The sequence below is a fragment of the Pygocentrus nattereri genome, chromosome 25, assembly GCF_015220715.1.
Source record: "Pygocentrus nattereri isolate fPygNat1 chromosome 25, fPygNat1.pri, whole genome shotgun sequence".
Lineage (NCBI taxonomy): Eukaryota > Metazoa > Chordata > Actinopteri > Characiformes > Serrasalmidae > Pygocentrus > Pygocentrus nattereri.
The window spans coordinates 26239865-26252203 of NC_051235.1; the positions used below are offsets into that span (position 1 = coordinate 26239865).

The window sequence follows — 12339 nt, forward strand, 5'->3', positions numbered from 1 at the left end:
CACCGCCGCCCTCTAAAGGTGTTATTAACAGACATCAGATAAACAAACATCACTCACCGCCGCCCTCTAAAGGTGTTATTAACAGACATCAGATAAACAAACATCACTCACCGCCGCCCTCTAAAGGTGTTATTAACAAACATCAGATAAACAAACATCACTCACCGCCGCCCTCTAAAGGTGTTATTAACAGACATCACATAAACAAACGTCACTCACCGCCGCCCTCTAAAGGTGTTATTAACAGACATCAAATAAACAAACATCACTCACCGCCGCCCTCTAAAGGTGTTATTAACAGACATCAGATAAACAAACATCACTCACCGCCGCCCTCTAAAGGTGTTATTAACAGACATCAAATAAACAAACATCACTCACTGCCGCCCTCTAAAGGTGTTATTAACAGACATCAGATAAACAAACATCACTCACCGCCGCCCTCTAAAGGTGTTATTAACAGACATCAAATAAACAAACGTCACTCACCGCCGCCCTCTAAAGGTGTTATTAACAGACATCAGATAAACAAACATCACTCACCGCCGCCCTCTAAAGGTGTTATTAACAGACATCAGATAAACAAACATCACTCACCGCCGCCCTCTAAAGGTGTTATTAACAAACATCAAATAAACAAACGTCACTCACCGCCGCCCTCTAAAGGCGTTATTAACAGACATCAAATAAACAAATGTCACTCACTGCTATAGTACATGCTGCAACTCTATAAGGACCAGTGAATACTGAGTTTTTTTAGAATTTTTAGAGTGTAATGTAAGCTGAGAACTGAGAGTGGAAATTCGACTTTTAAGATTTGAGCAATCAGTTTTAAACGAGTAATTGTTTCAACTCTGTTTTATAGAAGTGGTCTTGCCGACCTTGACAGAGATGTGTGTGTGTGTGTGTGTGTGTGTGTGTGTGTGTGTGTGTGTGTGTGTGTGTGTGTAGGTGGAGTCATCTCAGGAGGCCAGTGCGCAAGCGATGAAGGAGATCAGTGCTAAACTGCAGCAACAGTATGAAGAGCAGCTACAGGAACAGCAGAAGAAACACAGGCAGGAGATAGAAGCTCTGCAGGTGCACATTTACACTGACTGAAGAACAATGTCCCTATGTATTCAACTCAAAACAACCACACAACTATATTTTCAAAAAATTAATTTCTAATCACATCATAAATGTGTAGATGCTTTTTAGATCCTTCTTAAGCCTTTAATGCTGGGGTAAAAACAGCTTTTTAAATCTTCTCTTTTAACATTGTAATTTATCAATGCTTGCATTTATTTTCATATGTAAAAATTAGCTTTTTTAGGAATAGGAATATATTTCACACTTTAGTGTTTCTCTGATAAAACACATTAATCATAAGCATTTCCATAATGATATGAATCGCGTTCTGAATGTGTGTGGATGCTGTCTCAGAAACTATCACATTGGACCCAACAATAAGGCCAGCTTCTTTTATACAGTGATAGAAAACACAGCAGCTCCAGTTCCACATGCTGATCTATTTTGCTGTGACCAACGTGAGCATGTCACTAAATGCATCACTAATAAAATGTTAGGTAAGACAGGGTTAACTCCATTGTCTGATGTATGTTTGAGTAGTAACAGCTGAAAATGTCAGTCTGCTACTGAGAAATATGTGACAGTTGCTCCTCCTAGTGGTATCATCTGAGAAAATGAAGACATCTGATACATTTTTGAGGGAGTGTCAAAAACCTCAAACTGAAAGTGAAGGTCATTCTGAAACTGAGGACTTCGGTCCTCCGCTTGGAGAAGACGATTACATATGTAGAATGTGTTGCAAATGTGAATGCTGTCTGTTCTGACCGCTCAAAGGCCCAGCTGGAGGAGTACATGAGGCGACTGGAAGCGGCTGAGAGGAATGTGAAGCTGGCAGAGGAGAAAATTGCTGAGAGGGATCAGAGGATCAGCGAACTGGAGCGACTGCTGGACTGCATGGCTCAGGTCAGTTCACACAGATAAAGGCTCCGCAAAGCAGCAGGCCTAAGACTGGCCTCGCAGTAGAGCATTGTATGTGGGCTATAGTGAACATAGCAGGGACGCAAGAAGTGAGAGTGCTGAGGGTGATGCAGGACTGCTTAACTGCATCTGCTAAGAAAAAATATACAAATAATAATAAAATTACAGTCTCCAGTCAGCACAGAGTAACAGCAACTGCTATGGTTATTAATAATAAATAGAACAATCAGGTTTATAGCACCCTCAGCAGTCAGGACGGTTTAACTGCAACATCAGCTACTAAAAATAAGAGTAAAAATGAAGGTGCTTTAAAATAAAGTATAATAAATTAAATAAATGATTCCAGACTCTAGCATGCTCAGCAGCCAGGGTTGTGTAACTACAACTATCGAAATTTGTAATAAAAAAAAGTATAATAAATTAAGCAAGTCACCACTGTAGTTGCTTCTATAGTCAAGATTGTTTAATTGTAATCTGCTAAAAATAAACAAACAAACAAACAAACAAATAAATCAATCAAATTAATTCAGAACTTAAGAAAAACAAAGTATGTTCAGTTAAAAGTGAAATAAATGGTGGGGTGGGGTTTATTTGGGGAGTTCATTTTAAATATATGCTTTACGTATCTTTTCTTAATTTACGTGATCACATTTATTGTTGCCATTTGTTGTCGACACAGTTATCTTAGCAGGCTACAATTTGCAGGCTACAAAAAACACACAAAAACTCATCCAGTATTCAGTCAAATGGATAAAAATATTTTTTTGAGATGATGTCTCAGGGTGTATCACATATGTACTGCTTAAGTGTTTATCATCCCTGGTTTGAACTGCCTTCCTGCATTCGCTAGACTAGAAAAGACTTTTATTTTGCAGGAGAAGAGCCAGCTAACTCAGAAACTCTGTGACTGTGAGAAGCGCTTGCGCACTTTGGATGAGGTAGACTCAGGTGTTAAGAAAAGGTAAGAGGTCTGCCTTCACTGGATTCTTCACTGCCTTCTGTGGTTTCTTAGAATCATTCTGTTGTTACTATTTCAAAATAAAAGTATCTGAATGCACCATGCTCATCTCTTGTGGCATCCATTGTGAGAATTGCTGGTGGTGAATATAACAGGACAGTTTTATCACCATCGTGATGATTGAGGCGTTGTGTTCCAGGACTGAGCAGCTAGTCTTACAGAAAGAAGCATCGGAGCTGAAGGAGAGAATAAAGCACCTTAATGACATGGTATTCTGTCAGCAGAGGAAGGTTAAGGGTATGATAGAAGAGGTGAGACCTTATAAACACTCTTACCAGAACAGTTGTGCATTATAGTTTATATAAAACAATGATTCAAGTGGGTGTCGTGCATGTAGTATGATACGTTGTTGATATATTCCAAAGGATATTTTCCAAAAAATCAGCATATACAATACTGTGCAGAGGTTTAAGGCACCTAAGCACATTATTTGAAATCATTTATTTGGATAATAAGTGTGTTTGTGCTTGTAGAAACACTGTATAATGTTAAGAGTGAATGCAAACAAACATAAATACAAGAAAACGTAACCAGATTTTTTTTTTTTTTTAAAAAGTAGCTGATATTTCCTTGGTGTGTAGAATAAGGTTTTTTTCCGGGTTACATCAATGTGTTAAATTCCACCAGGATTCTTGATTTAACATAATGCAGTACTGATTAGGACAATTCAATTCAATTCAAGTTTATTTATATAGCGCTTTTTACAACAAGGTTGTCACAAAGCAGCTTTACAGAAAAAAAAAAAAAAAAAAAAAAAAACTGATTAGGACAATGGTTAAATGATCACATTGACATACATAAAATCAGTAATTAATATATTAATGTTATTTATATTTATTCTAATACAAGTGTTTCTCTAAGCAATTAAACACTTGTTGATCAAATAAATAATTTTACAATTTTAGTATTATACACTGAGTGGCCACTTTATTAGAAATGTAACTCCACCTTTTGGATGTTCTTGGGTGGCGGTCAGTTCTCAATCTAGCAGTGACACTGGCCTGAGTAAAAGCCCAGCAGCACGGCTGTGCCTGATACACTCATATCAGCACCAGACACACTGTCATGTCAGTGTCACTGCTGTGCTGAGAATGGACCACCCAAATAATATCTATTGTGCATATCCACTTATTCAGCCTACAGCTGTTTAGTCCCACCCATGCACACTAAAGTTATAAGGGGTGTTTCAGCCTGCACTGCTTTTTGAATGGCAGCCAATCAGAACAGAGCTCATTTGCACATATCCGCCTGATTAATTCTAAAGGATGAAGAGAAGTTGGCAAATAATCATGTAAAAATGAACTGTGACTGTTTTTGGTACAAAACCACACACATTTTATCAGTGGACAGTAGAAATACCAGAAAAAAATGACCACAACACTTTTTTTTACAGTGTACTCTCCTAATTGCCATACATTACATTATTGAATCAGATTATCGTCCCGTTTGTTCAGTGGCTTCGATCTTTTCTTCCTTTTCCTCAGGTGGAAACACTGAGAGCTAGTGTGGCTCAGAAGGACATGTACATATCGGAGCTGCTAGACAGGATAGCGATTGTGGAGTGTGAGGTAAAAGCAGTGGGAAAGCTTGCAGGTTGTGATTTTGACTGACGCTCACCCCGAATCATCAAACCATGCACAGAATGACTGGATGGAGAATCATTCAACATTCCAACATTCTGGCTGCTATAAGCTGTGTGCTTATTTCACGTACTTTTACTGTCATTTCACAGCACTTTACTTTGAGAGAAGCATGCCAAGCAAAGATCATAGTTGTTTTCATACTGTGAAGTTTGGTGGAATTGGAAACATTTGCCAAACACTCTGTAGCTGGACAAAAGGAGCAGTGGATTCATTTAGTGTCAATTAAACACAAACAAGGGGTTTCATCCCTGTTTTTGTCACATTTTGTCTCATTTCCCAAAATATCCCAAGAAGGGGTGAATAATATTTAAAAAGCGGAACACAGATGGAGATGCCGTGCATTATTACAGATTTCATTCAGTTGCAGGCAGTCACTACAACAGTCCTGCAATATAAGGAAAAACATTGGCAGTTCCGTAAGTGGTACCCGTTTGCATTACGGAAGCATAAAACAATGCCATTTCCATGTTGCAATATCAGGTTCAGCTCAACTTTTTTGATATTAGTCAGGTGAAGCTGAATGTGGTTTTGGCCCAGTCTGTATGTAATGCATGCCACATTACATCATCGTCACTGAATTGTATTGTGCTCATTTCCAGCTGATTTCAATTTGTTTAGTCGCTCCATCCAAAAGCTTGTTTACGGGCGACAACAGGTTTGAAACGTGTTGTATGTCTGTGGACACATTCTTCTTCAGAATCTGACCAAATCGGCTGCAGCTTAAATTTTATCTTATAGAAGTTATTTGATGTCTCCATTTTCTGGTTTTGTAGAAACTTAGTAACATACTCAAAACGATTCGATTCTCAAAACATTGTGCACCATTTTGCTATGAATCATTAAAATAGTGCAAAATGGTGAGCAGCGGCCTTTGAGGTATGTTTTCTATCATTTGATAAGCGTGTCAAAGGTGTTACCCAATCAGCGGTGATGTGTATATGAACCTGTCGTATTAAAAACGCACCGCACACAGTGGATTCTATTAAAGTTCTCTATAAATGTGGTCGCTGCAGCTTGGTGTACACAACAGTTGAAGACATTAGAAGTCGTATTTTGAAGTGTAAAACACGTATTTACATCCATCCAGAACAAGAATGGCCTTCTAGCTGCTATAGTTGGAACTCTTGCTTAACAGAGTGATCCTCACATCACTATTTCTGTTTAAATAAACGCTTTGCTACGTTTTTGTTGTGGCTGATCGCAGCCCAGGTCTTCACTTAGCAACTGGTGCTCAGTAGAATAATAGCTATTTTGAAGAAGAGCTCAGAAAGAATGGTTTTAAGCATTTTAATGTTGCAAAGTTGTCTGTTCCAACTTATCAAAGTAAAGATCAGAATCAGAAGAAGTTTTATTGCCATTGTCAATGAACAGGATTCACAGACTAGGAATTTGCTTCGGCATGAAGGTGCAACATAAAAACAAGTAGTAATAGGCATGCAAAATTAAGTCCACATAAATGAATACTCTATGCAAATATAAAATATAGATAGAATGAATAAAAATAAAAATCATGATGCATATCGTTTATCGTGAAAATGTCTTGAAGTATTGCTGCGTTCTGTTTTTGCTGTATTGAAACACGTGACCACCAATTCACTGCCAGCCTGTTCTTCATAGAGTGACTGGGCTAATGTCTCCAAACCAACTTCACAGCAAAAAACTACAGTATGCATTTGGCATGAATATGCTTTTACACTGAAAAGAAGTGCTGCTTTGACATTTGCTTTGATTCAAATGCTTCAATACATCCGTTTCATCTCAATATGACTTCAACACACCTATTGCTGAAAGTCAAATGAGAATGACAGGCGGTGAATGTGTTGATGTGATGTATTTCATTCATGAGGAATCAAAGTGCACATATGAATCCGTTAAATTCAAAGCAACAGGTTCTCAGTGTAGAGACTGCTTGTCTTTCTAATGGTGTGGAATCTGTCCTCTGATCTGATTCTGTGCTGTGATCTGCTCCTTCTCCTAGAATAATGAGTTAGAAGACAAGCTGAAGTATTTTATGTCTGTACAGAACGCAACCGTGAATAAACCCCTCACCAGAGAGATTGGAGTTGGCTGCGACTTGTCCGTAAGGTAATTAACGTCGGATCAACTTCTCCACCCGTTAGAAATTGACCCGTCCGTCCTCCGCCCACATACAAACGTATGCAAAAGTCTGAACATGTTTTGTTGATTTTCTAGGTGAAAAAAATGTATGTTTTCTACAGAGAACACACTCAAATGTGGTGTTGCTCTGCAAAATTTCGATTTATTTGAGTTGAACACATTTTATTACTTAAATTCAGCAAAGCAGTAATTGTGCATTAAAATATGCAAAAGTGTGCTGTCTGTTTTACAGTTTTTGGCATAATTAGAAAGTACCTGTTGTCCTTTACGGTGTTTGTACATTTCATGATGAACAGACCCAAAGTAACAGTCCAAAATAACTGGGAAAAGCATCTGGTTCCATTGGCTTACATTAAAAGTAGAGTATGTTTTTTCCATCTCCTGTAAAGTTCTAACTTTTGAAGACACGAGGTTTTGTTCCGACAGCAGCGACATAGAACCATCTACGGCACGCTCTCCATCTTAAGAATCCTTTCTTGATGCAAAGAATCCTTTAATCATGAGTTTTTATGGCTCTATATAGAACCACTTACTTTACTAAAAAAACCCATGAAGAACAATTGTCAAGTGTGTAGTGACTCAGCAGCTGCACAGGAATCTTTCACGGCCTCTTTTTCTTCACAGCCGACCTGACAATCAGGTCTATGAGACTACAGTCCAGACCAGGTCAGCTCCGTCAGCTCCAGCAGCACCAAGACCTCCGAGCAGGCTGAACTACAGTTTACTCCGGTACACGCCTCTGCAGTACAGCAGCATGCTCTCGTCAATCACACGGGAAACTGCAACGAGTCCTTTGGAAAACACAACATATTCCAATCCAGTTCAACCTCCGAATGATGAAGCAACATCACCAACATCCTCAGACTCAGGACTGTCATCCTCTGGCAGTAACCAAGCCAGATCAAGCCCATCAAGAATCTACACGCCTTTTATGAAGCTCATGGAGATTACAGCTAACATAAATGTAGATTGAAGTGAAGTACATGAAATGAATGATGTAACGCTCTGAATCAGAAAGTATGAACGATTTGTATTTTTTTCCTGTTCATTTTGTAACATATAAATTATCTCCTGATCTGTGAATAACTTATTTTATTTTAATAGCATGTTTGATGCACTTTTCCCCTCTTTGTTTACAAAAATATATGATATGGTTATGTGGTATGGAAATCCCTCTTTATTTTACAGTTTTATATTTTTATTTGTTTTTTCCTTTTTAATGTTTTGGCTAGCTTTGAATCATTTTTGCTCTTAAATATAATTTTGTGTAGCGATTTTCACATTGTACACATTTCATGCATCACATTTTCCCTGTCAAACAAAAGAGACTTCACTCTTTGGGTCTAATACAACACTAACACAGTGGATGGTGGATATAGGATGGATTAAAGGGGAATTTCTGCCTAATTGAATCATTAAGATCTAAACAATGTCATTTGGTAGTTTGCTGTGAAATGTGCCATTCTAGATAGACTTACCAAATCAGAATTGATAGGAACCAGATGTTCAAAGTGTTAATATCTCTAAAAGCTCCCACATTTGAAGTTATCACATATAATGGTTTTGAATACACTGCCTGGTGCCTGAGAGATTGTTGTGTAGATGTTTTGAGAAGGTTTTGGCCCAAAACATGTCATTTTTAAAGCCATTTATGGTGGGCAGGTACATGCAGGGTGATGTATGGCAAAATAGTAACATTTATGACTATTTTCCATCATCACTGTTACAAATAAAAACTCAGAAGACATGTAAAGTGGCTTTATTTGTGTTGCAGACATTGTGATTCCTGGTTCCTATCAGCGCCACTGTTAAAAGTCTCTCCAGTGCACCATGTTCACATGAGACCACCCTGAATGACTGTTTTTATGTCTGTCTTTTTTATTGCTGGAATTCTTCTTTAATATAAGTGTGCCATCAAGTCATTTTCACTGCCAGAAGCAAACCGAGAGAGACTAACTCTCTCGATGTTGCCACTGTAAGTGTGTATTTGTGAGGGTAGTCCTATAATAAAGAGAGTATCAGCACAACACTGAGAGCTTCTGACCTGCTGTCACTGAAAACATCTGGCAAGAATCTTCACGAAGACACGAAAAGCCACAAAAGCACTACAGCCCCATCTTGAGGAAGAAGAGCAGAGTTTACAAATCAGAGTTCTGAAAGCAGCAAGGACATATATTTACCTCCAATCACTTTCTATGCTGTTTTTGTTCTTGTTTGAATATTACAAACAATTTGAATATTACAAACAATTTGAATATTACAAACACGCCATTGTATTTTTATAAGTTTGATTAAATATTTTGAGAATTCTGTCGACAAGAAGTGAATATTTTAATATACTAGCACTTTTTTGTCATGTTATGTGCCTTGAAATGTGATCTCTTCTGACTATCACTCAGAACAAGATAACAAGAGTTATTTATAGCTCTTGTTTCCTGCTAATTATTTTCAGCTGTGAAATTGATTAGGACAAGCACCATGAGATCATTGTACACGTATAAGTGCTATTGAAAATAGTTATTTTAAATGTTTGGTAGTAAGTTTGCCAAACAATTGTGACATGTGGTAAAAAAAATAACAAACAAAACACAGGTGACACAGTAAAGTATATCCACATATTCTATAGGACAAGAAAAAACTTGTATATTTTAGGGCTTTACATGTTTATTTATTTTTCCTATAATGTTTAGTGAATGAAAACTAGAATATTCTAGAAGATATTAAAATGAACGACTGATTCATCTTGGACTGATTAGATTTTTCCTGGTAATATCCCGTTTAATGTCGTAATTCTACCATATTCTCGAAATACTGCTATTTTATTCTAAAAAATAAGATTTATTCTCGACATATTAGGACTTTATTCTTGAAATGTTAGGACTTTTATCCTCTAAATGTTAGGACTTTTTTTCTCAAAATATCACGATTTTAAAATACGACTTTATTCTCGAAGTTTTTTAACAGTGGCGCACACAGCAGCATAAAATATGAAAAATTATATCCTCACGGTACAAAGTAAGCTCGGTTTTAAATGCGTACATATACATATAAGCGTCCTCGCAGCGAGAGAAGGCGAGTCATGATTTTGTTGCGGGACTTTTATTGTGAAAATGCTTCTCTTTAATCGCACACGCCACAGCGCGGTTTGAATCTGTCACCGAGTCCCGTCGCCGGCGCCGCGGCGGTGTTTATCTCCGAGCTCTTCTCTGTTCCAGGCGGTATTCCGCGAACTTCAGAGCTGCGACATGAATAAAGTCGCTGTGAAAGTGTTTCACCCGCCGCAGTTTGCGCTCCTGTAGCCGCAGAGAGAGAGAAATGTCCTCCTGGTGGACGGAGCGCCAGGGCCTGGTGGGTGATGTAGGCAGGAGGAGCAGAGAGGAGCTGCAGGAGATCCTGACCAGGCAGGAGAACCTACTGCACAACAGGTAAGCGCTTTAGTTCGGAGCCCCTGAGGTGACACGGTCGGTATTTTTAAATAAGACGTGGCCATGAGTTACTCTAATAAGCCCACACATTAATATATTGAGGCAAGTTTCTCATATCTCGTGGCCTCAGTATAGTAATTCGTGGCCTCAATACGGTAACATGTGACCTCAATATATTAAATTGTGGCTTGGTGTACTTAATATTACTTAATATACTTAATATTACTCTTGTCCTCAGTGTAATAATTCGTGGTCTCAATATAGTAACGTGATCTCTAGTTATATGTTAAATTATGGCTAAAATACATTAAATTGCGGCATCAATATAGTTAATTGTGGCCTCAGTGTAGTAACTAATGGCTTTAGTATAGTGATTCATAGTGAGTATAGTAAAGTGTGACCTCAGTGTATTAAATTGTGGCCTTAATATAGTTATTTGTGGTCTCAGTATAATAATTTGGGGCATTAACATAGTAATTCATTGCCTTATATTAATTTGTGACTGCAGTATAGTACAATGTGACTTAAGTATATTAATATTATTGTGTATTAAATACATTAAACTGTGGCCTTAATGTAGTTAATCGTGGCCTCAATAGATGAATAGATGCCTAATTGATCCCGAAGGAAATTTAACAGCCAGTAGCAGATACACAACACTGTACCATAATAGTAATAATAATACATATAATAATAATAATAATAATACATAAGACATATAACAAGAATTACAGTCTGTAATACTATCTATAACCTGAGATGAGAGATGCTGTGCAATAATGACTGTGCAAGAAGTACAATAGTAACTAATGGTCTCAGTGTATTAGTTTGTGGCAGTGGTCGATAGTAACTAAGTAAATGTAATTAGTTACTGTACTTAAGTAGTTTTTTCATGTATCTGTACTTTACTTAAAGTATTTCCATTTTCGGTGACTTTTTACTTTCACTCCACAACATTTCAAAGTCTAATATCTGACTTTTTACTCCGCTACATTTTGAGAATCTGTGGTTCCTTTTGGTTTTTGAGTGTATAAAAACATGTCAGAAGCACCACAAAGCATCATACCGACCCAGTGCAGCACACGGTTCAACATCAGTGCAGCAGCGTAAAAATTTGGGAGCACATACGTCGATAAATGATGAACTAACCTAACCTATAAACCTAACCTAACCTGTAAATAGATCACAATATAGAAATATGTCCACATATGCAGTCGTGACTGGCCTGTTTCCATTTTTTTTCTGAATTCATACAAACACTTTCATTTTATAGTAAATTAGTTTGGGCTGGTTTATGTTTATGAACAGACGCCTACAGATCAACATAGTAAAGGAGCTCATCTGTGATCCTGAGTTTAAAGCCAGTTTTTATTCAACTTAAACTTGGAACTAAGTTGTAAATAAATCTGAAACTGAAACTTTGCTTGTGTGTAAAAAGTGATTTCAGAGCCACTCGGTTCTCCCTGATGGAAACTGTTTACCTTCAGTGTTTTGTGCTTATGATCATTTTAATAGACGTCAGCGTCACTAATTAATGACGGTCTATTAAAAGACTGGTTTACCAAGAGAGACGCTGGAGGACTTTCACCTGAAATGAGTTCATGAAGCCAGTCTGGTTATAAAAATGATAACAGGACATTAAAGCCACAATTACTCTTTTAGTACTTTTACTTTTGATACTTAAGTACATTTGAAGGCAAATACTTTAGTACTTTTACTCAAGTTGAGGTCTAGAATACCTTGGGTGTCTCTACTTTAACTCAAGTACATGATTTGTGGACTTCGTCCATCTCTGGTTTGTGGCCTCCATATATTAATTAGACCATGTCACCGTGGGGGTGCTGTACTTTAATCTGGGAGCACCTCTTTTTCCTCTTTCTGCATACAGGAATGTAAGGAATGCCTTGAAAACTTGAAAAATTGAAAATTTTTAGTAAACTTGACAAGGCTGCAGGTTGACGTGATCTGATGATACTGGTCATCTTTATCGCAGTATTGGCGGGTACAGTGTTGATATCGATTTCTGAAATGAACACAAACTTATAACAGGACATTGTTTTAATGAATCCAGGCTTTCATCCTGCAGGATGCTGTAGGTCGTAGATCTGATATTTCCTCCTCGAGATTTATCTCATAACGTTTGTTTATC

The 12339-nt window shown here is 37.6% G+C and overlaps 1 protein-coding gene across 3 annotated transcripts in view; it reads left to right on the forward strand.

Moving 5' to 3' along the window:
• The window catches only part of LOC108435653 (myocardial zonula adherens protein-like), a 54583-nt gene that overhangs the window by 36290 nt on the left and 5954 nt on the right, over window positions 1–12339 (forward strand). Inside the window, exons 8-14 of one of the 3 annotated variants that reach the window (XM_017711645.1) lie at window positions 952–1077; window positions 1843–1971; window positions 2862–2947; window positions 3144–3255; window positions 4489–4572; window positions 6671–6732; window positions 7390–8794. In XM_017711645.1, the coding sequence (XP_017567134.1) occupies window positions 952–1077; window positions 1843–1971; window positions 2862–2947; window positions 3144–3255; window positions 4489–4572; window positions 6671–6732; window positions 7390–7738 (948 nt within the window). In that variant the 3' untranslated portion in view covers window positions 7739–8794. Of the gene's footprint in view, window positions 1–951; window positions 1078–1842; window positions 1972–2861; window positions 2948–3143; window positions 3256–4488; window positions 4573–6625; window positions 6733–7389; window positions 8795–12339 lie in introns of those variants that run through there. The other 2 variants (XM_017711644.2, XM_017711646.2) reach the window with 2 other exon arrangements.